At 39.4% G+C, this 27,663-nt stretch overlaps 1 protein-coding gene across 5 annotated transcripts; it reads right to left on the reverse strand.

The window, feature by feature from the left end:
- Positions 1-686: 686 nt before the first annotated feature.
- Positions 687-25,415, reverse strand: eps15 (epidermal growth factor receptor pathway substrate 15). Of its 5 annotated transcripts, XM_042416317.1 has the most exons (27): positions 23,794-24,279; positions 23,457-23,587; positions 23,235-23,329; positions 22,333-22,374; positions 21,559-21,648; positions 21,410-21,457; positions 21,212-21,307; positions 20,907-20,969; positions 20,516-20,641; positions 20,048-20,107; positions 19,380-19,655; positions 19,017-19,162; positions 17,561-17,717; positions 16,141-16,223; positions 12,894-12,966; positions 11,671-11,832; positions 11,301-11,498; positions 10,722-11,153; positions 10,472-10,552; positions 9,624-9,786; positions 9,451-9,495; positions 8,908-9,290; positions 8,508-8,577; positions 8,310-8,380; positions 7,242-7,377; positions 6,901-7,106; positions 687-3,293 (listed from the first exon to the last, which is right to left on the reverse strand). In XM_042416317.1, exons 3-27 carry the CDS (start codon positions 23,247-23,249, stop codon positions 3,153-3,155), a joined length of 3,363 nt encoding a protein of 1,120 aa, XP_042272251.1. In that variant the 5' UTR covers positions 23,250-23,329; positions 23,457-23,587; positions 23,794-24,279; the 3' UTR covers positions 687-3,152. The 5 variants fall into 5 exon arrangements, with proteins under 5 accessions (XP_042272251.1, XP_042272249.1, XP_042272252.1 ...); XM_042416315.1 differs by having other exon boundaries at positions 23,457-24,279; XM_042416318.1 differs by lacking the exons at positions 23,235-23,329; positions 23,457-23,587; positions 23,794-24,279 and adding an exon at positions 25,300-25,415 and having other exon boundaries at positions 19,425-19,655.
- Positions 25,416-27,663: the final 2,248 nt, after the last annotated feature.

The following is a 27,663-nucleotide window of genomic DNA, read 5'->3' on the forward strand; positions in this document are numbered from 1 at the left end:
AAAAAACGGGCCAATTATCTAACAGGCTGTATTTTGGTATCTAATGGTGCATTAAAAATGAGTGCAGCAAAAATGTACATACAATTTTGGCCATGTCTTTGCACTTTTACATATTTTTTGACTTTATGCTAATGTTTCTGATTGTAATTTTGCTGTTAAAATATTCGATCCTTTTGCTGTTCACAGTGGTGGAAAGTAACAAAGTACATGTACTACTCAAGTACTGAAATTCTCAGGTACACCTAATTTACTTTACTTACTCGCTGCTTCCACTCCACTACATTTCAGAGGGAAATATCGTACTTTTGACTCCACTACATTTATCTCTGTTATATTGCAGATAAATCTGAACTTCTTAACTTTGGCTCATAAAGCTTAATGTGTTGCTATAGATTAAACTACCAAGTAGCATGTAAAGTGGTTACAGTTCACGCCACATTGATCTATATATATGCATAAATAATAACAATCCAGTAATATAATATATATAATAAACATTTGATGAGGGTCATTCTATGTAATGAGTACACTGCTTTTACTTCTGATATAGTGCTCATAATACATCTGTACTATAACCTCTAATGCAGTATTGCTACTGTTACTTAAGAAAAGGATCTAAATCTTCTTCCACCACTTCCTGTTGAAGACAGCTAACAACTTGATCAAAGTAAAAACACACACAGGCACACTGCAAAAACTACACGTTTTTAATATTTTATTGTTTCAATTAAATGCATAACATGTTCTGTCCAAACCTCCCAAATAATGATTATTCTTACACGTTAGAAAATACAAAATAAAATAGAATTAGCTTGAGTTTAAAAAGCCTTTATGGGTAAGCCTACAAACAGAAGTGGTTCTTGGTTTGGAAAATTCAAGGACTCTGTACAAATGACAGTAACTGATGACCTTTACATGCGAGAGGATGAAAACGCATACAGTATAACAAGAGACTCAGCTGTGAAAGTGAAGAAAAGACAGACAACAACTCCTGTTCTCTTGTATTTACAATATATGTGAACTGCAATATGAGCTGCACTCAGTAGGAAGTGTTGCATCAGCCACAGACAGTAGACTGCTTAAACATGAGAAGAGGAAATTCATGACAAGGCTAAAAAGAGAGAGAGGAAAAAAAAAAAAAAAGTCAGAACAGGAAGGGCTGCCCAAAATGTTGTTCATTGTTTGGTCAGAAAATTACTTAAGAAAATAAAAAACAAAAGACCTTCTGCAATTCATTCAAGTCTTCCCTTGTCAGAAACCTTCTATCACAGTGTTAAGTAACTTTTAAAATGGGGGAAACACAACGTTACCCAACAGAAGAAGAATTACAGAACGGCCAGCTGCTGTGTGGGTGTTTACAAGCACGAGGATGCAGTGTGACGGGAGCGTTTCTGCTCACAACACTGTCAGGCTTTTTTGCAAGTTAAATCCCCACAGAGCATGAGGTGCACAGACGCTAAGCATATTTGACTGACTCTGTGAAATCCAGTTATCCTTAAGAGAGGGAAAATATCCTGGAGAAAAAAATGCTAATAAACACCAAGAATGGCACACTTTGAAACGAGGCCTGGTGTGAAATGTGGTGAAATGAGTCATATCTGTCCGACTCCAGGAAGTAGATCAGTTTTTAATACACTTCTCATAAAATAAGTAGTTATCCTTGAGCAAGACAGGAGGTTCCTTAAGTGGTTCAATCAGGATTAACAATACAATTAAGGTTATTTATTTAAATTTCCATTTAAATCTGTTTTCCCATGTCCATACCTTCATCTATGACATCCCACTTTCTATTTTTGAACTTATTGGTGTCCAAACTAACCAAACAAGCAAAAAAACATTATTTTTATCTCAGGCCACATTTATAAAATGTCTCAAATATTGCCTACAATTGATGGCTTATTGAGAAAATTAATGTAGTTATCATACCATTTAAAAGAAGAGAAGTTTCTGGGTGACAAAAACCCATTTTTAGAGCTGCATTATCTAAATCTCACCTATCAAATGTTGGACTTTAAACAGTGTTTACGTCTCAAAAATAATTATGCACTTACGTTCTGCCATCCACTGTAGTGTGCCCTGAATTTTAATGCAAAATGAATATGTAGTCAGTACTTGTTATGGATGTAGTTTCATTCCTTTCAGCATCTCCCACAAAATAAACTCTCTAACGCAGACAGAACAGAGGCAGGGAAAAGCAAGGCACAACCCAAAGTTAAAAGAAAAATAAAGTTTCAAGGAGCTGAATGTGGTAGCTGCGATGGATTTGTTCAATTTTAGTATAAATCTGCACATGCACTTCACATCATTTCACAGAGGACTGGTAACTTCCAGTTAAAATGGTTTAGAAATGTTGAATCCTGTCACAAAAAATAAAAAATGAAAAAATCTCATAGGCCTTGTGCTGTTGTACAGGACTGGAAAAAAATCTACCGTCACTACATTTCAAAAAGGGACTGGCTTTCACCTCTAGGTTTTGTTTTAGAGCCTTCAAAACCTCACATTGTTTTTCCTAGATTACTGTTGATATTTAGCACACAGTTCACAGCAGCTGTGAGCTGGAAGGAAATTTGGGGATTTCCATGCTCCACAAAATGACTAATGAAAACCTCAACATAAATTTAGAAGCTAGTGAGAGCTTAGACTGAATAATAGTGGGTTTGGTTAGTGGACAAAGACTGGACTTTTGAGTTTTAAGTGCATGTTTAAATAAATTACATTCTGGTGTATTAATGCGGCACTTGTAGCCTGGTGCTGAAATCAATGGGACATGAAAATCTTAACACTTGACAATCTCTAAATCCATATTCACTGCATTTCATCTTCAACAATCCGTTCTTAATAACGAACACTCCATCACGGTCCTCTCCTCTGTTTAAAACCACAGAGATCAACAGGTTGGGAAAACGCGGTACTGCAATGCCACTGAACTGTGAACGCAGTCTCGGGAGAAAAGCGTCGAAAGATTCAGAGATGGGTTTATTCTAAGAAAGTCTCATCATGGGGGTCAGCAGGTGCTGCTGAATCAGTCCTATACAGTCCCCACGTTGCTTTGGTGCTTTCTGGGCTAGGCCGGGCTGTGCTGTGCCGTGCCGGGCCGGTGGAGGGGGGAAGAGAGGGGGGGAAAGGGGGAGGAGGAAGGGTGAATGAGCTCCTCAGGAGAGTTCAGACTTGCTGAGAGCGATGGCCAGCTCCAGGTCTTCTTGTTCCTGCTGGGTGAGCCTGGCGAGTCGCTCCTTTTCCTCTCGCTCGCTCTCGCGCTTTGCCCACTCTATCATGTCTTCCTCTGTTGGATACTGCTCCGTGAACACAGAAAACACACACACATACACACACACGGGGAAGGAACGCACACACACATATGCAAGGATATATGAGGATAAAGGAGACACACAGACAGACACACATATACGTAGTTAACAGATTCTCAAAGATAAAAAAAAACTTGTGCATAAATCCCACTGATAAATTTGTGGGGGGTGTTGCATGACATTGTACAGGTGTTTCTGTCTGTGTATACCCCTGTGACATCCATGATTACAGGAATAATTCCTGAAAGGGAGTAATCTTGTGGCCAGAATGCTGTAGTCACTGTAAGAAGCATCTGTAAGCGCTTAAACTGAGGCTTCTATGAGAGTGAAAATAAATCATGAGGTTGCCACAGTGTCTGTGAGGAGCTTTGAGAGGAGGTTGTCAGCCATCACAGTGTCTGATCTAAATCCCTGAACTGTTGGGGGCAGTATGGATAAAACGCTCTTTCACGCCATATGTAGTTTTATATCACAATATTGATAATATCGTACATTTCCTGGAAAATGCATTCAAAAACAGTTGATGGATGTTTGGTTTTGGCTAAAAAAAACTTGACAAATACAGGTACTTCATAAAAAAAAAAAAATCAGTAACTATTGAACACATTATGGCACCCATAAATATGAACAAATTCATATCATCTCATGGTATATATCATCACACCACCCACACCTAACTGACATTTATGATCAACACTTTGAAACCTCACTGACAAAGTGGAAGTGTTTTGTTTCACTGCAGGAGAAGCACAGGTTTAACTAATCATTAATTTGTAACTGATTAACGTCTATCATTACCAGCGCCCTCAAAGTTACAAGCTTAGACTCATCAAACACGTCTGTCATGAGAAAGATCCATCACTGTGTGGCCTTCAAATCCAAAATGTCATGTTTCAGTCCCCCTACCAACCAACCTTAAAAAGCAAACAAACAAGCCATTTATGTCCATTTAACTGGATCAAAGTTGACCATGAAAAGAGTGACAGTCTTCACCCTTCAGGCGTGTCCTTTTGTGGTCACATGTGATCAGATCAGAGCTGGGAACAAATAGGAGTCATGTGACCAAAATCACATCCTTTTACGGGTTCAAGGCAACAGCAGTAAGCTGCTGTTAATCATTACGGACAAGACATGCTGTGTCAAAAGGTTGATTATTCTCAATGACAGACAGAAGCATCGCAGGTCAACTTTGTAAACACCCATGCAAAACAAAAGTAGGCAGCGATAACGACGGTCACTAGCAGGTACTTTTAAGAGCCGATGATTTCGGTGTGCGGTGGTGCAGGACATGCATGATGAGAAGATCTAAGAAACATGTAATGGACTCAGAAGAAAACATGCATTTAACACTGCTGCTCTCAAATATGAATGAAATCAGACATCAATAAAGTACTTAGCAAGAGAGGAGATGCTTTTTATTGAACTTTAAAGAAAACCCTTCACATATATGTTATCTGGTATTTTTTTAAAAATCTTTGTCCACTTTACGTTTAGTCACTGAAGTGCTTTGATCTGTCAAAAATGCTTTAAAAAAGGACCATACTGGTGTTATTGCATCTTTTAGCTTATTTAGTGCAAATCATCTATATTTTATATAACTGCCAAACAGTTTCCAAAGCATACCACACTGTAGCTTTTCCTTATTTCCAAGTAACTATTTGGTTTACCTTCTGTTCGGTACAGTAAGAAAATATATCCGTATTTCTTGTGGCACTGCAATGGAGGAATTACATAACTTTTCAAACAGAAGTAGGCTGCTTGAAAGAATAGAAATGTTCAAATAATACAGAAGGTTTTGAAAAAAAAAGTCAGTAGTAATGTTAAGTATAGTGACAACTTGTGATAAATTAACTGAAAATGCAAAAGCTGCGGTATGGTCCTTTAAAAACTCACGCAGTTGCTTATAGTGATGTCATGGATGCACATAGAAGCCATAGATGGTGCCCTTGATTTAACTCTTTATTCAACTTCTTTGACATAGAGGTGTAAAGACACAGAGAGAATACAGCCGATCTGTTTCTCCACAACACACTGCGGACCAGACAAGGGCTGAGACTGGGATGAACTGATGAAGGGATAGATAGATGGATGGATGGATGGATGCATGGGAGGAAAAAAAAACAAAACAAAAACAAAAACAATGATTTGAGGAGTGGCAGTGGTGTGAGCGAACGATAGCCAGCTGATCAAACACACAGTTAGTGCGTGCAGGTTACACGGGGACATGCGGGGATAGTCACGTGAGGGGAGAGGCACTGAAATCAACACTCATTTGTTTTGTAATAATAAAAGTCATCCATCCCAAATTCACAGCATGACGGTACATTTCTATGCACTATTACAAAAGGAGGAGCTCACATGATTTTAATACTGTTAACGATGTATCCGCAGGAGTTCAACCCGTGTTTAGACCAATTCACAATGCCCGTTTGGTATCTTTTTTGTTTTTTTTAGGATGTCACGTATTTTATATATTAAATGACATATTTACACATATTTCAGAGTTGGGAAAGAAAATCCAGGGAACTGTAATTTCTTTAGTGCAGCCAGGATTAATTGTGAGAGGAAATTATTAAACGCAGTATTTCTCTCTGTAGTGCACTGGAACATATTTATTCAGTGAGTTTGTATAACAGCTATATCTTCATTAACTTCATAAAACGAGATCTCGCTCATGATGCAGCAGGCGCTCGTCTGCTTCTCGTTAAATCAAGGTCAACTGATGTAATACCTTTCTGCCACGATTGTTGTGCTGACTCAGCAACAAATAGACTCTGAGCTCAGTCATTGGTCAGACCTAGTTTGAACCAGTTTGAAATTCACCTGAGACACAATTGCAGTGTAATAAAAAAAAAAAGAAAAAAGAAAAGGTGCATAAAATATTTCTGCGAGAAAAATGTTCTCATAAAAAAAGATATCTCATGAAATATGCACAGGATGTAATGTCACTGTACTGAGCTGGGATGGCTAACAAAAGCCAAATGCAAGCTGCCTGTCATCTCTCCATTCACTGCCAAACATTACCAGGGACTCCAAAACCTGTCTGCATCTACAAATATGTTGCAGACTTCATATATTAAATATATTTATAATCACATTCCGGTACATTTCTTCATCAAGTTTGACAGTGCAACTTCAATCATAGGGCTTAAATTAAGTGCAATCCAGATATAAATCAGTAACAAAAAATAACTACAAGTAGGAAGAATCTTAACATGGCAAGAAAATATTCGTAATAAAATATACACAAGCAGCAGCGGACAGGATGCAAGGAAAACAAATTCAAATTTAGAAGAGTCAATAGCTTGTGTCAACTTAGCTGTAGAAAATGAAATGATCAAATAAACAAATGAAGCATGAAGAACCTGTGCCACTTTATGTGAGCTGATTAGTTCACTTCTTTAGGGGTTTTTACTGGCAGTGGATGGAGTGATTTATAAGGCTGGCCTGATTTGATTGGCGGATTGCGGTTTAACTGAACAACTGGATGCGATTTATGAGCAGGGAAAAAAGAGAGAGAGAGAGAGAGAGGAGGGCGTGTCTACAGAGAGTCAGGTGGAGGTGAGGGAGAGGGCGAGAGGGAGGTGCTCACTTTGTCAAAGCTGGCAAATCGGTCAGCTTCCCGTACGTTGTGACGAGGAGGGGAGGAGGGGGCGAAGGGGTCGGCTAAAGGATCCTTGGCAGGCAGGGAAGAGGAGGAGGAAGAGGAGGAGAAGTCTCCCGAAGTCTGTGGGAGGAAGTGCCCTCGTCGATGGAAGGAGTCAGAGGACTCTGTTCTGGAGATGGAGGATCTCTTACCTGGACAGGTGAGACACAGAAAAGCGACATTAAGATATTAAAATGATACACAGAGGGAGGACGGGTGGAAAGACAGAGCAAGCACAAATAAAGTGTACCTTTACCATAATAAGACTGAACAATACAAGTACTGACCTGGAGGTGGAGGGGGGGGTCTAGTTGGCGTACCCGTTTTTGGGGGAAGGGCTGGGGGCATGTCGGGGCTGGCAGACTGGTTGTCATCCTGGAACAGGTTCTTATTGTTGATGCCAAACTGGTCAGCACCATTTGACTGAAATCACACCGAGTAAAACACATATTTATAAAAACAGGGAAAAAAATATGATGAGGAGTTGCAGATAGGAGGAAGACTCAGAGCGTTATTGTGCCATCTGCTTGCTCTTAAAAGGACCAGTTTTTTAAGAATTAGGGCGATCTGTTGGCAGAAATGGAATATAATATTAATAAGTATGTTTTAATTAGTGTATAATCACCTGAAAATAAGAATTGTGTTTTTGTTACCTTAGAATGAGCCCTTTTTATCTACATAGGGAACAGGTCCTCTTCCACGCAGCCAGCCATATTGCACCGCCATGTTTCTACAATAGCCCAGAACGGACAAACCAAACACTGGCTCTAGAGAGGGCCTTTCGAGTTTTTTGCGAATTTTGTGGGCACAGTAGTTTCTTCTACGCACTTGGAAGGGCAGGGTGAGGAGTGTTCAGTTGGTTGCAATCTGCAACCTCACCACTAGATGCCACTAAATCCTATAGACTGGTCCTTTAAAGTTGAGAAATGCACAGCAGAAATGTTCTGATATGACTCCATATTTAGTTAATAAATGCAACACACTTGTCACAGCTCTTACTTTGAATGTCCAACAATTTATGACACTGCCCATGAAAAACGGTTGTGAATTGCTGTTACTGTTGCAGTGGTTTCCTCATAAAAACCACAATACACTCACTAACTCACTGACAATCTCCAGGTTCAGTCTATACTTGTTCTGGTTTTGTGGCAGAAGTGACGCAACAATTTCAACTTCCACTGACGCAACTGACATTCAACCTTTCAGTCATTATTAAGGAGCAAATATTCAGTGTGTTTCACTACATACTAAGTGTCACAAACTACCATATTTCATTTCAGTGCTGTGTACACTGAGGACATTGGAAGAGAGGACATAATCAGCACAGCTTGATCTGAAAATGATCTGAAAATTACCTTTGTCAAGGCACTGAAATCTGCAAAGCCCCCTCCAAATGACTCATTACCAAACACAGCAGCAAATGGGTCTGAAACACATGAGCACAAACTGACTAAGCATATAAAATTGACAACACTCCCACTACTGTAATAATGTAATAATGTATTTTGTACAATATTATGCGTTCCTTTTTTTTTTTTTTTTTTAAGTCATACCTGGGTCTGAGCTGGCACTCACTGTAGTACCACCTGGAGCAAATGGGTCATTGGTTGCTGCAGTGTCCTTCTAAAAAACAGAAAAACAAGCATATTCAGAATATTGTACAGCTGTGGACATGTGTATCAAACTTAATGTGATGTGAGATCAAGGGATCACCGGTTATTAAAATTCATCCTGAGGATGTTTAGGGTTACTGATAACTCTAACATATTATAAAAAATAACACATCAGACTTTGTCAGGGATAGATCGATAAATCCATTACTGTCTCTGATATTCTCACATGAACAACATGAATGAATTTCATGGTAATCCATCAATAGTTGACACATTTTAGTCGAGACCAAAGTGGGCAAATCATTACATCGTCACTATGTTTTACAGTAGTCCTACTCACCAAAGCCAGATCAGAGCTTGGTGGAGAGCAGTTAAAGGGATCTGTCCCTCCATCCTGAGAACCAAATGGATCCGCCTCCCCCGTGGCGTTCATTTTGCCTCCGAATGGGTCAGAATCAGCCTTATGATTCCCTGCGGAGCTGAATGGATCCTTGGCTGCTAGAGCTGGATTGGTGGATTTGGAGGTAAAGGGATCTGGATCTTCTGCCGGTGCAGCTGTGGCATCATTCAGCTTGGCTGCAAACAGGTCCGGTTCTGGCGCGTCGGCAGTGGTGCCAAATGGGTCAGCTGAAGCAGTAAAAGGGTCATCTGAGGAGGTCTGTGTGAAGAAAGAGTCTGCAGCAAAGGGGTCTGTCCCTTTGAATGGATCTCCTCCGAAAGGATCTGATCGAACAAAACCAGCAACAGATACAGTGTGTTAACATTTGTTATTGTAAAAACAATGTTTGTCAGATAACCCATCAAATGCATTTTATTAGGATTTGTTTTACATTAAAGAGATTAGTTTGCCTGTTCATCAGCTTCAAGGCTGTGTTTCACTCACCTGCAACGTCTGCTTTTCCAAATGGATCATCTTTGAATGGATCATCTGCAAAGGAAAATCATCATCAAATTTGAACGAGATAGTCTTTTACAAAACAGGTGGAATTTCAGCAGGAAGTTTGACTCTTTATACTTAAACTGTTGACTGAACTTCAGACATTTGAGAGGACTCACGGTCAGTAAAGGGGTCTGACTGGAAGAAGTCCATCTCAGGCAGGGAGGGGGGGTTGGTCTGGGGTGGCATAGAGCGAGGTCCAACTTGAGGTGGTAATGAGGTGACAGTGGTTTCTGGGGACTCTGCAGGCTCCTGTTTGCTCTCTGGCTCTGGTGATGCAACCTGTTGAAGCGTGACACGAGCCCTGTTGATTAGCCTGAACATCAAAGTAAATAACTTGAACATTGTGTTTACTCAACATATTTTGTAGAATACGTCTCTGAAAACCTCTGAATGATCGGGTCAGATCCCAAAGCAACCTCAAGCATCTTCTCCTGCATTAAGATCTTTCAGTATATGATCAGATTATCTTGTATTTCTCTAGAGTTTTCCATGACAAATATTTACAACAAATATTTTTGATCAATAACCTCAATATCGATATTGCAACAATATCATAGGGATGACTACTGCTGCTTTCACAAAATATTTATACAATGAGATTTTTGATAAATAATCATTGGTAAGTTCAGAAAATTACATCATTTTACTGTAATGCAACCTTTAAAACGATCAAATCAATATAATCAAATAAAAAAATCTATATAATAGCAATGTAGTGCCCAGCCCTAGTTGTAATGGAAACAACAGCTCTTTAGACACACCACATGACCCACATCTCATGCCTGTGTCTTGTGTAAACAGCTTTACACAGGGACACTGTGGGTTAGACAAAGGGCTGTGGTGATAATGTTTTAGAAAACCTGTTTCACTAAATGATATAACACAACAAAAATACACAGAAACTAGAAATCTAAATTTACTGTCTGTATGACAGAAGTATATTTTAGTAACTCTGGGCCTTTACCTCTGGTGGGCTGGCTTTAGGCGATTCCTCTGCATCATCTGTGACTTCTGAAGAGACATCAGGAGTAGGGCTACTGTGTTCCTGTAGACATGAAAGGACAACAAAGCAATGACGCATATTCTGACAATTTATACATTATATTTTACATTGTGTACAATTCTTGTTTTGCTGAAAAACTGTCATCACACCAAATGTAAATTAAGTCTGCAATTATTGCATGTTTGCAGGTGTTCGTTAGTGTATTAATTACCCAAACACTGTTCTCCTGTGGCTTGGCAACAGTTGAAATATTACTGATATTACTGTACTTCTCAGAGGAGGCTAGACTAGTATAGAGATCATCCAAGGCATCATGTTTCTGCTTTTCCTCCTCTGACGTCTTAGGACTCTCTTCCTCCTTCTCTTCTTCCTCTTCTCTCTCATTCACTCCTTCTTTCTCTTTTTGATCCGAATGTTCTTTCTGAAGATTGCTCACAGCAGCTGGTTCCTCCTCTTTCAGCTCTTTAGGCTGGTCCTCCTTGAAAAGGTCCTGCTGGAAGAGGTCCCCCTGGTGCAGCTCTGCTGTGGGTCCTGCTGATCCATTGACCATGACAGGAGAGCTGTCTTCCAGGGCTCTCTTCCAGCTGAGCTGGGCAGTCACTGACCTCTCCTCCACCTGAAGGTCGTTCAGTTTCTGCTGAACCTAAATGGCAGAGAGATGAAGAGGTTAAAAGGAAAACTAGAACAATATGGAGAAAGAGAAGAGATAAAACAGATTGAAAACATGAATCCTACAAACCGCAGAGAAAGGAACTTTTATGAGCTCAGGAGATCGATTTTTCAAACTGACCTGTGCAACTTGTGTGAAGGAGTCACGCACAGACTCCTGAAGAGGTGTGAGCTGCTCCTGAGCGGCCTGCACCTTCTCTTGCAGCTTCCTGCTCTCTTCCTGCAAAGCTAAGAGCTCCTCTCGAGCCTGAACCAGCTCCTCCTCATACTGACATATCCTCTGTTCCTGCTCCTCATGCTCCGACTGCAGTGATGAAATCTGAGATAGATGAAACCAGTATAAATAAGCTGGTGACTGAGGATAGTTATGAGACTGAAATATGTTAACAATTTAATCTACTGATGTGTTTTACCAGTGGTCAGTCATTTCTATAATTACATGCTGTAGCTTTCCAGTATTGAAATTGATAAGAAAATTCTACCAGACATACCAGTTGGGTCTCTTGGCTGGTCTGCTGGCGAATGTGAGCCAGCTGCTCCTCCAGGGAGCCCTTCTGTTGGTCCAGCTCCTCCAAGGCCTCCTGGACTTTCTGACGCTGAGTCTGGAGCCGCTGCAGTTCCTCGCTCTCCTTTGCCACCTCATCCTGTAAGTCCTGTATCATGTGTGTATTGTAGGATATTATTAGAAATGCAGGCGTATCCGTTCCATTAGACTGGCAACTGAAATTGTTCCAGAAAAGCTTCAGAAAACTATGTGAGGTTAGAAAATAATCAAAGGAGTAATTTTACCTCATATATAAAAACTTATACAGATATACAGACGTGATACCACACCCACCCACAAAGATATTTTGTAATTTTGTATGCATTGTTCTCGACGTTTTCTTAAAATGCAGCTGAAAAGTCTGACTGATTGAAAAGTCTTCTAAAATGGTGCTTTCAAGTGAAAACTGGAAAAATGATTTCCCTGATCAGAATTTAGTTTATGAAACCAATGTTGTTTTGCAGCTGACTTCGAAGTAATGGATGTTACTGAGACACCGCAGGGGAAGTCTTAGAGCAGAATATTTGCAAGGCTAGCCGGAAATCACGACAACCAAAGCATAGAATATGTGATGTCCTGGAATGAACTCAGATACACAAACACAATACAGTATAAATGGCCAAAAGCACTCAAGGCTACCCTGCAGTGCAGCCAAGAAATTCAGCTACATCAGCGTTAGACTCCCTTGAGACCCACCCCTCATGCTCCGACATCGGACTAAAATTCCCCAAAGTGAAGCCAACTAGCCCTTTAAGTCATCAGCTCCCAAAATAGAGCCCATCTCTCAGGCTCAAGAGCAGGCAGACACGCCTACACAAGGACACCAGCCTCTCCCTCTCTGAGCAACAGTAACTGTGTTTCTGAACAAGCATTTGAGACTGCCAGCCAAATACGTTATTGATCTCCTACTCCAGTATATTCATCCAAACAAAATTGAATAACTGCTTGAGCACCTACGTCAGTTTCTTTCTGTTTTGTCTAGCCTGGATTTTTATTTAAAAGAAGGGACAAAAAGCAGAAATAAATATATCAATGAAAAGCACCAATTACAAAAACAATAGAACAGAGAAGCATTCATCTTGTTTGCACATAACTCCCTCTTTTCCTCTTCACCCACTGTAAAAGGAACAATGACAAACTCACAGACAAACAAAGGCAGTGAGACCTTACCTGCACTTCACTGCTGCGCTGTCTGATGGCCTCCTCCTTCTCCTTGATCTCCTCTTCCACAGACGTTTTCTCCCTGGGGGTCCAGCACAACAGACATGAGTATTTAGCCACCAAAGACAGAGAGGGTAGACCTGGTACTCCAAGCCCACCCAGCCCCAGCCAGCTCTCTTCACCCTGCCCCTGAGCTGCTGCCACCACCACCACCTCCTCTCCCTGAGCAACCATGATCCTTTCCTGAAATCACAACTCCACAGTACAGAGAGCCGCCTGCAGCTGGAGCAGGTGTGTGTGTGTGTGTGTGTGTGTGTGTGTGAGACGTGACACAAAGAAAGATGTAGTGTGTGTGTGTGTGTGTGTGTGTGAGGCTTCCAGTATAACAAGGCTGCAGATGTACAGCGCTGTAAGCTTGAAGAGGGTGAGTGTCGGAGAAAGTGAGTGTGTGCTTGCTCAGTTAAATGTGTGGGAGATGAGGAGTGAGAAGCAGATGGCTGACTTGACAGAGGAAGGGAGGGAGGAGGGACGAGTGATGATGAGCCAACCTACAACATCTATCATTTTTGCTGTCTGCGTGCTCGTCCTCCCTCTACTTTCCACTCTTTCATCCACCCAGCCAGACAGAGAAAAGAAGAAATGAGTTGGGAGGATAGTAGGGATGTATCATTACTAGTGTACATTATTTAATATAAAACACCTGAAATGTTTCAATTAGCTTCAAATGTGTGTTGTAGTCAAGGTGGTGATATAAGACACTTCATTAAAAACCCCTCAAACCATTAAACCTTACAAGTGATCATGAATGATAAGAATGATAACACTATGATAACTGTCATTGTACATATGAATGAGGCTTAATATGAAAGTAGGAGTCATTTTGCAGCAGATATTGATATCCAGTGTGTATTGGATTTCATTCACTTGCATGTCTGATATTTTTACCTCAGACTTCCTAAACATTATGAAATTATGAAAGTTTTTAAAAGTGCATTTTGTATGTATAAGAAAGGAAACAACATAAAAAGTAGAACAACAGCACCAAAGATATGGAAGAAGCACCTTATATATACTGACACTTTGATTTTAATATACCTTTCAGTAAAAACTGAATGCCACTATAAAAATACTGTTACCACAAGTACTGGTATCATTTTGTGTTATTTTTAAAGTGAGAGCCGTATTCTTCTTGATCAACCCCCTCTAACTATTTATGTCCATTTCACCAGACTGCTCACTTGTTTTCTCTCAGTGCTAATTATTGCCGTCTGTGGAGGCTTGTGCACTACAGGCTATGAGAGTGAGAAGCTAATGTTTTGTTTAGGATAGCCTAATGCTAAGACTGACAAATTACAAATACATTTTGTGTTATTGTTTCAGTTCTGAAAACGGTATTCATACATCCTAAACAAAAGGTAACATTCAAGTATGTATAATGCACATTTGTTGTGTAAGAACAATACATAAGACAACACATTATACCAGCTCAGTTTCACTTTTAGATGACTGAATTGAACAAAAACAAGCATCAACTGTAGAAAGCACTTATCCTCAGCCATCCATCTAACACAGACCAAAAATAACACAACAAAACTTTCAAACGCAGTACCTATTTTTATATCCTCGCTCTCCTCTCACATCAAAATGCATAATTCCCTTGATAATAGCACATCTTCCACCCACAAACCCACAGTCAACTAAAGCGGAAAATCGCTCCCATCCTCCTCTTACCCATCACCATCATCATCACCATCCTCCTCCTCTTGGGCAGAAGGTCGCTGCCACATTTTGAAGCAGTCACAAACATGCATCATCTTTTCAAGCTCTCGGTGCCTTTCTGAAGCTCTGAAGCTCTCTACTAGTTTCCACTTCAGTTCATCTTTCTTAACTCTCAGTCCTACCTTGAACAGCTGGCATCTAATATGCGTGTAAACATCTGTGTCCGTGTGTGTGCATGTATATATCGAAAGGTGGGGGTGGGGTGGGAGGCCTCTTTTTCACTTCTCACTCTCAGCTTGCTTTCATAAATAGGGAAGCTGTAAATTATGGAAATAAAGTCCATAACAACTGATTCTGATTAACATGAAGCTTGTATTGTTTGATATTGAATCCATAAGGCAGCCTCCAGTTCATTGTGATTTGTTCTAAAGGTTTGTTAAAGGATAAAAGGTTTAAATGAAGCACAACATGCAGAACTCATTCAGCATCAACACTGCTGTTACAGGATATATTCTAAAAAGACAGATTAGACTCTCCATAGTACACAAAGTAAACCATCTTGATAGAGTTAAACAAGCAAAGTTTTCCTTGTCATGATCTTAAAGACAGCCTAATCCATTATAAAGATGCACCAAGATGCTCAATATGAGTGTCTTGGGTAGGATTTTGGTTTTAAAAAGATGATATGATGCAAAAACAGGTTCTTCCTTCCTTCACTCCTTCTTAAAAGGAGAGAAAGTTAAATGTATCTGGTAGAATGTTTTTTTTTTATTATCTTTCTTCCAAATAAAGGTAAGGGGAAGTAATACAGTCTGGCAAACACATATTGCATATCCTGCACATTTCCTTCTCTCTTAACTTCCACATCACTGTCAACACCAGCTACATAACTCACCTTTATAGACTGCTAGGTTTTACCAAATGTGCTTCACAAATACCAACTGTTTTAACATGGGATTAGTAGTTATATATACAATTTATTTGAGTTTATATTATCGAGTATGCAGCTCTATGGATTAGAAAAAAATACTTCCCGATTTGTAGGCGAGCTTGTGAATGTAGCGCTGTTTTTCAGTTGACTCTCAGATGTCAGACCTCAACATCCTTCCACACCTATACCACTTAAACCACTGCAAAAAAATTCTCAGTTTGTGGGAAACACTGCTCCCTGATGGTCATTGCAAGACACAGCGATGCAGCCAGACTGTTGCTGTCACTGCCCCGAGGTCACTTGCCTGGACAGCCGACTGAATTTCAATCCCAAGAGCCTTAAATTACGCTATTTGAGATACAGATAGTATTTTTCCAATAACACATTAAAGAGATTGTACCTCACACCTAGAATGAATTATTTAGTTTTAACTAAACAGTCAAAAACTGGCTTAAACACCTTATCTATTAGGAAGATTCATGACCATCCACAGTAGTGAGGCCTCCCCTCATAACAGCAGCACAAGTAACATAATCTGCACCAATATGGTTGCAGCTTATAGGAAATTGCATGCATTGTACAATTTTTATAAGAACAAAAGCTTACCTTTGTAGTTCAACTATCTCATTACTAAGAGAGTCCAGCTCCTTGATGGCAGAGAAGTCAGCTGCCAGGTTCGCCACGTTGTTCTGGAGAAAATGTAAGACAGAGAACAATTAAGAGGTGGATCCCAACTGCAGATAAAACACTATAACACTGAGGAACTCCTTTTACTCTGGGCTAAGAATTCACTTTTATCACATTTTAAAAAACTACGGAGGACACTGAAAGCACTCAGATGTTGGTAAAATTCCTGGATACTGCAGATACAGATATTACAGTATAAGAAACAACACGGTCACAGCACAGCACAAACAAATGAACAGCAGCTACACTGATGGTGTTTACAAAACATGCACACAAAGCCACTGATGAAGACAGGGATGGGAAGGGATGGTAAGAAGGTACGGTGGCTCGATGTAGTGATACAGGAAGGATACTTGTAATTAGGTCCTAGCAAAGCTCTGGGTTCTAAAGTTTTGTTGAAATACATCTACTGTTTGATTTCACTTTGTCATCTAAGCAGGTGGAGAATGCAACAACCTCATTCTGTTGTCCATTAAATAAGAAATCAAACAAACTTCAAGCCTTTGATTTGCAGCCACTAACTAGATGTGGTGCCATGGGTGCATCCCAAAATACAAAAAACAGCAGCCTCTACTCTAATCAGCTTACATCTGCAGCCTAAATACTTAAACAGCTAATGATGGTGATGATATTAAGATTTCTTCATAGGGAAGAGCATGAAAAAGCCAAATCAAAACATCAATTTTAATTGGTTAGAGCGACACATTGCAGAGAAGATGCCAAGGAGAGGTAGCCTGTTGAGAGTAATGAGATGCACCAGACTGAAGTAACTACTACACACTCACTCAGAAGTGTCCCCATACACATGTGAAGTGGACGAAATGTAAAAATGCAAAGAGCAGACACAGAGGGGACAGCAACAAAGTGCTGCACTGAGAGGAAAGGAAAGACACACAGTTGCAAGCCAAAAAAAAAAAGAAGTCCAAAACACACATAAACACAACAGGAGAAAGAAGGAATAATATAAGTCAAAAAAATAACTTATCCAAAAAATATAACAAAACAATCAATACAAATCATCATACAAACAATTTTTTTGTGCTTAAATAGCAAAAATCATGGTAGATGTCTGTCTTCTGTATATAAAACTACACTATATCAACAAGCAATTCCAGTTATAATGGTTAAAACTACTACTGCTGTTCTGGTGTTGTAATCAATACCATCATCATCAGGGATGAATCACATGTAAATCAGGTTGAGAGTCAGGGCTGATGTGGGTTCACCAAGCAATCAGCAACAGATCGTTCAGGCAACTTATAAATGTACTGACTGTAAAAGGATCCAGACGTCCCTCGCTATCATTTTATTTTTATTCACAGCGCTCAGAGTGACTCACCTGTTTGATGTTTTGTCTGTCGGAGGGAGGAATCATCTCTGGGGAGAGGTTCTGCGGAGGGTCCAGGCCTTTCGTCAGCTTCTGATTGATTAGATGAAGAGCTAGGGCAAACTGCTCTCGGGTCAGTTTTCCTATGTCTCCAATGTCACAGAGCTCCCTGAGAGAACAGTCACAAACACAAAGTTACATAAGACAGTAATGATTTACACCTCAGGCAAAGACTATTTTTGATAGCCTGACTGATCATCATGTTCAATGGTTATGGATGTCAATACACAGGACAGTCACAACAGGACAGAAGTTAATCAGCAGTGTGAAGTAAAAAAATCCATATGATGATATGTTCTCCTGGTTAGATGTGTCGACGGGCACTGCAGCGCTATGAAAACTGCTGTTATTATCCAGCACCAGTATCATGTACTGTACAATTATAGCTTCATATGACAATCAGGCTTAGTTCGCTCCAGATTATCATTATATTTGTTGGTGTTGAAATGTTTGTGGTTTAATAAAAACTAACAAACAAACAAAAAACTTCATAGGCAAATTTGGTCAGAATTTAGCTCATTCATTCATTTCCATCATCATCCATTTAAACTGTCTGTTAAAGATGTTCTAACACATTTTGAATGTAAAGCCCATAAAGTTAATATTGTTGTTGATGTGATTATAATGGGTATGTTTTTATTTAAAAATGTCATTTTCCAAAAGAAAATTACCAATATTTTCTCTTTTCCTTCATGATTTCACATATTGTTTTAACTCTAAAATCTCCTCAGAACCAAAATTAATTATTATAATTACATATTTGCAAACATATAGAATTAAATTTGCCTTTATTTTTATGTATTTATTTTCTGTATGTTTTTTTTAATTATTATTTTTATTTTATTGTCATTGTCCCAATATTTTGTATTTCCTGTCACAAGACTTTATAATAATTTCAATTTACAAAGCTTTCTATTTTCAACCCCAGTCCTTACTGAAATGAAATTTTCTATTCTAGATTCATTAAATTTGTGCAACCTACAGTAACACTACTAAAATGACCTCTGGCAACTGTGATATTCTTACCTAATATTGTCACTGTAAAAAATGACTCTAAGAAGGAAGGAAATAAGTTACATTACATGCTATGTTGGTTAATTCTCTTTCTCCATACTGAAATTTTACTGGTGCTATTTATTATAAGTACCATTTCTCCTCTGTTGTTCATCTTGACGTTTCTTTATTACATTTTTTTTGGGAGCGCTTACTTTTCCAGACTGAGGATCTAAGGATACAGGGTGTCATATCCTTAAACCCTTTGGGGCAAATTTGTAATTTTAGGCTAAAATAAATCAAATTGACTTACTAGACTAGACAGTGAAAGTTTGAAAATCCATTAACAACATAATGACAACCTGTGTGTTTACAGAACAGAGCTGTGCATCAAAGCTTTGGAGTCCCTGCTTACCAGATGCGTGCGAGTGTGGCAGACGGCAGCCCGGTTTTGAGGAAAATATCTCTGACTTCAGGTCCTGATACCAGCCCATCCATGTCACCATCTGTCTTGTTGAAGAGTTCATCATACTTGGTTTTGTCTGCTGGCGACACCACCCACTGGATAGGAAACAAAACTTATATTTAACAACTTTACTTGCTTCATAACCACAGTTGGAATTTAAATCAGCCAACATTGATAACATTATTCTAACTCAAACTCAAAATTCACTTGCCTTCAAACTCCCTTTCGTCTTGTTCTTTTGAAAAACACACTGAACTAACCAATTTGACATCATTTTACAGATATGTGGTAATAAAATACAACATCCAAAACCTTTTCTGGTGCTGCATGCACAGGAGCGGCAGGTCCCGTACTCACAGGAGCAGCTGCTGGTGTTGGGACAGGAGCTGGGGCGGGTTTAGGGGGGTGGGGCATGGTCTTAGAGCCAGCGTGGGAGGAGCGACTGTCTTTGACAGAGGGGGGCGAGGGTAACAGGGGCATCACGGGAGGCACTGAGGGTTTTTTCCTCTTGGAGGGTGGAACCAGGGGAGGCGGTAGGGACATGGGGACAGGCTCTCCCTCCAAAGCTCTGTACACCAGATACATGGCCTGGGGAAGGGCAATAAAAAAAAAAAATCAATGATAAAAGACAATTACCGATAAACCATCCTGTAGTTATTCAGTCGTTGCACTTCTTCCACATGTCTTGAGGTCTACAGAAATGATTTTCACAACCTGTAAGAGCTTCCAAGATTGTATTTAAAATATAAGTACAGACATATAAACACAAAATTGGGTGTAGAAACCTTCAAATCTGTTCCTGGAGCAAAAATATTCTAATTGTGAAGACCAAGAAAACTGCTGGAACTGCCTGGAGTATCAACGCTGTCATATATTGAGAGCAGGGTTGAATATATAAGTGAAAACATAGCCTACAATGAGACTAACTGCAAACTCTAACTGTAACCTCTGAATTCTTTCTATCTGGGATCATTTCTTACCACAGAAAACTCGTCTTTGTCCAACATGCCGTCTCTGTCGAGGTCACTGAGCTCCCACACCTTCAACACAAAGACACGGTATTGTTAAATGTGCATCATCACAAAACTATATGATACATAACGCCGTGTGTCCTTGAAAACTCTGACTCACTGCCAATTCTCACTTCCTCTCCGATTTCATTTTCTACCCAACATATTTTTAGTTTCACATCCTTTTTTTAAAACTGCATGGTGCTGTTTCATTTGATGTCAATCATGTACAGTAACAGTCATGTTTAAATAAGTTCCTGAGGGTTTTACTGCCACCTGCTGTACATTTGTAGCTATTTTTATTTATTTTTATGAAGCACAGCATTTCTCTATTTTGTTTTGTTACTTTGCCTGCACTGTTATTATTAATCCCAGCGCAGTAGATGAAACCAATGTGCAAGTGATCATCTGTACTGCTTCATAGTTTGGAGCTCATACCCTGCCCAAGATGTCCACTGGCAGTTTGGAGTTTAGCAGGACTGGCTTGACTTTGTCTCCTGTTAGCATCCCTCCTACTGGACCCAGACTTTCAAAGATGGAGTCAAACTTCATCTTCTCCTCAGGCTGGGGAAAAAAACAAAACATATGTGTGATGATTAAAGTCCCAGGGTGTAAACTTCTCATCCCGATGTAGCTAATTTTTAAAAAAATGAAGTACACACTTGCTTTGCTTTTAAATTGTTTAAGGTAGGCACTATTTGTTACAATGTACTATATAATAAGCTATCTAAATGTCATTTATGAGGAAGACAAAGATAACAAGGCAAATTTAAGATAAACACAAATCACTGCATCACTACACAAACAAAAAGACTTATTAATGCCTCACCTTGACAACCCAGGGAATATCAATGGCCACTCCTCCTGCTAATAGCGGGCTGCTTGTGTCATGCTGGAGATAAACGCAACTCTGTTAATCTTAGTCTAGAGTGAAAAATGTACTGTTTTTATGTTTGAATTCAAGACTGAATAATATTTTAAGTGCTATGGCAGTGAAATCAAATGTCAGTAGAATAGTTTGTCTTGACAGCAATACTTGCAAATGTATAATATATTTAGAGCTACCCTCAAACTAAAAGCAGCTGCATTTATAACACCTACAGTGTGTGTTGAAATGTGCAGTAGCAGACTTACAAATTTGGGGGGAGGAACAGCCACATTAAGGCTTTTGAGCGCCACCTCCAGGCCATTCTGAGCACAGGCCACCAACCGCAACGCTATGAAGAATTGCTGAGGGGAACAGAGGTGCAGTAAAGCGAGTCATCACACACACCTGATGCATCTAAAAAACACACAAACCCTTAATGACGCGACTCCACAAGGCATTTTTACCTGTTTGTTGAGAGCCCCCTTCCGTTCAGAGTCTGCCAAATCCCAGATCTATGGAGACGTACACGGTTAGCATATTTATCTCCATCAACATAACATGGCAAAGACAGCAGAGAGGTGTTGCATCTGCGCTGATTTGACTCTTTCCTTACCTTCCCGAGGACCAGGTCGGCCAAGCCCGACCTCTTCAGGAACAGAGCCGCATCAGCCGCTGCCACCCGTCCGCTGCCTGTCGGATCAACCTGCACACAAACAGACAAAAACACAAACTCCATAAACCTGCACACACACACATTCATCAGGGCTTACATAATCTCAGAAACAACACTAACACATCTGTACTGCTAACAAACACATTGCATTTCTTATTAGCCAGATGCTTTAGACCACAACACTGACAAAAGAGCAGTGTTTGAATGTGAGAAAGCTCCAGCTGCATTCTTAGCTGCAAGTAAGGGAGAAGCAAATACAGAACAAATGAAAACTGTGAGAATTACACTGTGGGTTATGGGAGTGTCTGATTCACTTAAATCAATACTGATAATAAACCAAAGCCATTTTCTCGGCAGTCTATTAGTGTGGAATTGCATCTGTTAGTACTCTTTCATGAGGCTCACAGCTAGCTCCCCTAACATGTTGTGCAAAGGGAAACATTATTAATTCATAAAGACACTTCCTTTTGCTGGACACAGAGACTGGATAGGAGAGAAGAGAGATCACTGCAACACTGCACCACTGCAGTTTATTAATGCAGCTAAAGCTTTATTATGTAGATTCTCTCTAAGTTTAAAGGGTTGGTTCACCCAAACTACAAAAAAAACCCAAAGCAATTACAATAGAATAGCAGCTGAATCAGCCTGAAAAAACACCATGTTCTACTCTTTATAAGCCATGAATTTTGTTGCTGTGAAGATATATTTGCATACCTGTCGATAGTATTTGTCATAGATGGGATTTCCACTGGAGAGCTGTTGGGGAAGACAAGAGATCCACATTTTTTTTAAAAAAGTTTACAGATTGAACCCAAACAGTGTTGATTTAGATCACATTTATATGCATAACCTCACTTTTCTCTATTCAAGCAGCCTGTTTAAGGTTTATGCATGCAACGTATCCAATCCTTAAAATGGTTTTCAATATAATATGACACAGAAACTAGTGTTTCAAAAGCTTTTTCAATTCTGCACATTCAGATTAAAAAAAAGCTCACACGATCAACAAGTGTTTGCTCGCTAAGTGTGTCATCTGCTGAGCCAAGGCAGCTGTCAAAAAAAACAAAACAACGACTGATAATTCATTACAGATGGAGGAGGGGATTTAGTGACATTTCTGTCACTGAAACAGCTGAATAGTTTGTCAGTGGCCCAACACATCATCCAGGTAAAAATTAACAGTGACTTTGATCACTGCTCGGACAAAACAGGACAAAACAGGACAAAAAGCAACATTTCAGTTGGTTCACTGTACCAAAGAACAGCTCTCGGTAGACCTGTTTTTTTATGAACGAAGGCAAGGTAGCCAAGTTTCTTCAGCACAACACATATAGTTTAAGAGGACTAACCTATACCGATGTCAGATTAGGGTTACAACTAACAATAATTTTCCTTATATTATTCCTGTATTATCTTTTCAATCAACCGACTAATCATTTAGTCATAAAATGCCAACAAAAGTTCTGAGGAGCTGTAGATAATCAACACGCAAAAACCTAAATATAATCAATTTACTATGTTATAAAGCAGAGAAAAGCAGCAAATGCTAACATTTGCAAAGGTGGAACCAGTTTTTTGCTTGACAAGTGACTTAACCAATTAATTGACAAACTCACCAATAAGTTCTGCATTAGTCAGACAATTCCCGTAATGATTATATGAGAGCTACTGTATGCTACATACAGTGAACTTGTATGAGTCAGGACGGTTTCTGCTGATTTGCACACAGAGATAGAGATAACATGTGTCTGACTTCAGGCTACACTTCCGAAGACAAGTGATAGTCCACTTGCAGAGCGACAACAGGGCCTCACTCGACAGACAAAAGCAAGTTTCACCTTATGTCATATCCTCCTTTAACAACCCCCTTTCCTCTTTTAATACAGCTGATCGTCCTCCACTTGGCAGAACAGGAAAAGAATCAGCGTTTCCTTCTTCATACAGCTGAAGCTGACAATTTGTTGATGTGCTTTTAAATCATTGAAGTGAAAGAGAAAAAGAGTGGACAGTAATTATTTGAACTATGAATCAACTAGGGGAGTGGCTATTCAACCAGCGGGTAAAGCTGTCTTACTGAGAACAAACTGACATGAAAAAAAATCACTCCCTGATGTGAAACAAAAGCAAACAGTATGGCCAAACTCTGCTTGGGTGTCAGCGTTGTTCAAGACTTACATATCTGAGGGAAGAAAAACACAGCTCGTCAAGGTTGCCTGTCAACTGCCAATTTACAGTGAGATAACTGTCCGCTCACACTTATCTTTCTCTGGCCAATGCAACTTTTTTCTGTGACACACAATAGTGTGCCTGGAACTGATGGTGGCTGTAACACTGTGGTCTTTGTACTGTTGTCTCTTTAATTGAGCATTGAAAAAACACCCTTCAATCATCCCCCAGCTCGTCTATACAAAACTGCAGCAGATAGCATGATACATCACAGTGCAGCAGCTGACAGGTCGGTCTAGTTTGTTCCAGAAATTTCAATTTACTAATCCAGCCATGGCAATAAAAACACGTTAATGTCACTAGCACCACCAAACAGTAGGTCTGTGTGGGGATTATCAGATGGCAAAGCCGACAGCATACTCAAAACAAGCATTACTGGCTGACAGACCGATAAACTTGCACAACACAGAGATAATATGAACAGGTTTTTGAACTCATCTGTAAGAGATAATGATGTCAAACCTGCTGCAGCTCCTGTCTGTTGTTAGAGGCAACAGTGGCTCAGGTAGCAAGTCCTGCACCTAGTTATTAGCCCTGCCTGCTACCTGCTAAATAAGTTATCTACTATGCAAACTATTTTCCATATAAGTTGCACTATCTACTTTACGGTATAGCACACAGACTGACATTTTGTGACAACTCAGGCGGCTTCTGGCTACTCAAGCTCACTTCCTCTTGCTAGCAAAAAAAAAACAAAAAACGAAGTTCTCACTATCTGGACTTTTTGCTGTGAACGTTATTATGGACACAAAACAAACATAGTAGAAAACAAGCTAACAGTTAACGTTGTCCACTTTCACAAAAGGTCATAGAAGAAACACTAACCCAGTCAGTGAAGCCTGTTTACGTCTGATAACAGCAATAAACAGGTTGGTTACTCAGCCTGACCATGTAGCAAGCTACATAAACAGCAAAGCGGACGCCAACATAAGTGTTTAACATACACAGCCTGAAACTTAAGTTAATTTGTAACGTTAGCGGAAAACATTGTTAGCAAAGGCTTTACTAGCAAAACAAAAATGACAGTAAAGCCACAACACAGCCACACATGGGTGTCTCGTATTAACATCTCTTTGACCAGGACCAACTAGCCTGCATTAAAACGAGGCAGCGCAAAACATGATATATATATACACACGAAGCCAAGAAATGTTACATAGCTTATCTCAAGTTTGATAAAGCGGCTCTAAAACAGCTCAACTGTCCACACAAACTAGCTGTTAGCTGGCAGGCTAGCTAGCTAGCTACGCCCTTACGCAGCCCCCAAAGAGATTAGGCAGAAACTTTTCACAGCAGGACTAAACTTCCAAAAAAAGAGGGACGAGGATCGAGGCAAGTCCGCGTTTCTGCCTGCTCGGTTTCACCGACACTGTCGAAACGTCCCCCCGAAGCTGAGCCGACGGAGGAGCGCGAAACGTTTGCTGTCGTTAGATTAGAGTTGTGAGACAGTGTTACCTGAGTAAGAGACAGAGTGGCAGCCATAGTGTTTCTGTTTCCTACTGCTTTCACGCTGCGCTGCTGCCAGACACAGACAGAGGCCGCTGAAAAACCCGCACTGGACCTCCAGCACAGGGATCATTTCAGACATCTGACCGGACTTCACACTGTCTGTACTATCATCTGTCAGCCCTGCAGCCAAAAACAAACCATGCATGAAGCGTTAAATGTGTGAAATAATACAACAAAATCAGGGCCGTAGCAAGGACTTTATAAATACTGGTCATTGAGTCAAAGTGCAATCCTCCCATTTTTGGATTTTGCATAATTTATTCATTCAGTTAGCCGTTGTATTATACAATATTATATTTCTATCTATCTATCTATCTATCTATCTATCTATCTATCTATCTATCTATCTATCTATCTATCCTATACTGAGGACATAACCTCAGTGGTAACTCCATTACAATTAAAAGTCCTGCATGAAAAATCCTAATTAAAGATCATCTCCAGACATGTTTTAAGACATATAAAAATACTCTGCTTTGAGTAATAATCTGTCTACTATGGTTTTTCCACAAAAAAGTTAAATTACTTACTTAGAAATTCTTAAACTAGAATCTATGATATGTTAAATCTATGTAAATATTTTTCATTTAAACAGCTGGATACAAGATGTCTCCTACTTCACTGTGGAGTCTATTCTCAGTGTTTGTGCACTGGAGGCTTCAAGTTTCCACATCACACTTGTGTAAGTTGCATATTGGATCAGGATATGCTTCCAAAATAGTTTTAATGTCACAAATCATGCTTGTAGGGTACACCACTTTAACTTAGATTTTCAATGAGCACAGAGAAACTTTCCACTTTCAACAGATGAATGTGAAAAAAAGCCTTTAAGTGTCAAACACTGCACATATATCATTCTGCACAGTGAAGCTCAAACATCCAACTGAAAGAATAAGAAAAACACATTTTTGAGTGAAGAGGGAGTAAAAGTGAAAGTACGTAAGTATTAGCAGCTAAATGCACTTAAAGTATTAATAGCTGTCATTAGTAGTACTTAAAGTATTAGTATATATGATGTCATTAGATTATTAATACTGAAGCATCAGTGTATAAGTAGCATATTACTGTTGTAGCTGCTGGGGGAGGAGCTAGTTTGAGCTACTTTATATACAGTTAGCTAGTTTAGTTCAGTGGTTCCCAACCTAGGGGTTGGGCCCCTCCAAAGGGTCACCAGATAAATCTGAGGGTCATGAGATGATTAATGAGAGAGAAAAGAAGAAAAAAACAAAGTTTTGATACACAAATCTGTTTTCAGTTTTTGGACTGTTTCTCTAATCTTTGCTTTTTAGTGAAACGTTGGCTCATTTGAACATTTATTGAAATGAAACCATGTGAGAAGTTTAGAGGGAAAAATCATTATTTGGACCCTGACTACACACTGCTTTTTGTAAGATGTCAAAAGAAAAAAAAGGTTGGAAACCACTGGTTTCATCTTTAACAAGGTGTTGTATTTTACGAGCTTGTTATATTATCCATTGTGTTAAATCTTCATCTGAAAAGTAACTAAAGCTGTCAAATAAATGTAGTGGAGTAGAAAGTACAATATTTACCTCAAAATTGTGCTCAAGTACAGTACTTACAGCACAGATAAATGTACTTAGTTACTTTCCATCACTGCTTGTTATTGAGTCAAAGTCCTCCCAGTCCAAGTATGGATCTGAAATACTGGAATTACCCAATAAAACACACCATGTGCTATTGTGAGATTTAAACTTCCCCCAAAAGTCCAATGAAAAATACTGAGGTCCTGACCTCAGTGGTAGTTTGCCCTGAAGACAATTTAAAAATACTCCGTTACAAGTACAGAACTGTAATCTGCAAAATGCACTTTAAGTATCAAGTAAAAGTATTTGATGCAGAATGTCCCTTGTGTCAAAATGTTTATTATTATATTTGTAGATTATTTCTGATGCATTAACATTTTTCAGCATTTTAACTCTGTAATTAGTCAACGGTGAGCTATTTTAACTACTTTATATATTGTTGGGCAGTTTAATCTGTAGATAATTTCATAAGCAAATATGTTTTATATGTGAAGTCTGAATTTACAAGTAACCATCAGATAAATGTAGTGGTGTAAGAAGTATAAAGTAGCATAAATAAAGGTTCTTTCCACCACTGGTTAAAGTCACTCTTGAGGAGTTGAAAGAAAAGGGACAGATAAATTCCCCTAGAAAAACAAAAAGAACTTTGTCATGAGTGTTATCTACTATATAAACAAGTACATTGTCCTAAAGCAATATCAAAGCTGGCAATCCCCAAAATCACTTTGAATGTAACAAAAGACATGAGACTGATAAGACCTTCTAC

The sequence above is a fragment of the Thunnus maccoyii genome, chromosome 7, assembly GCF_910596095.1.
Source record: "Thunnus maccoyii chromosome 7, fThuMac1.1, whole genome shotgun sequence".
In the NCBI taxonomy this organism is placed as follows: domain Eukaryota; kingdom Metazoa; phylum Chordata; class Actinopteri; order Scombriformes; family Scombridae; genus Thunnus; species Thunnus maccoyii.

Coding starts and splice junctions, on each gene's coding strand:
- eps15 (XM_042416314.1), bottom strand. CDS start 25,326: ATGGCTGCCACTCTGTCTCTTACTCAG. Junction 19,163..19,379: donor TGCATGCAGCACCAGAAAAG/GTTTTGGATGTT, acceptor TTTCCTATCCAG/TGGGTGGTGTCGCCAGCAGA. Junction 11,499..11,670: donor CCAGCCAAGAGACCCAACTG/GTATGTCTGGTA, acceptor CATCTATCTCAG/ATTTCATCACTGCAGTCGGA.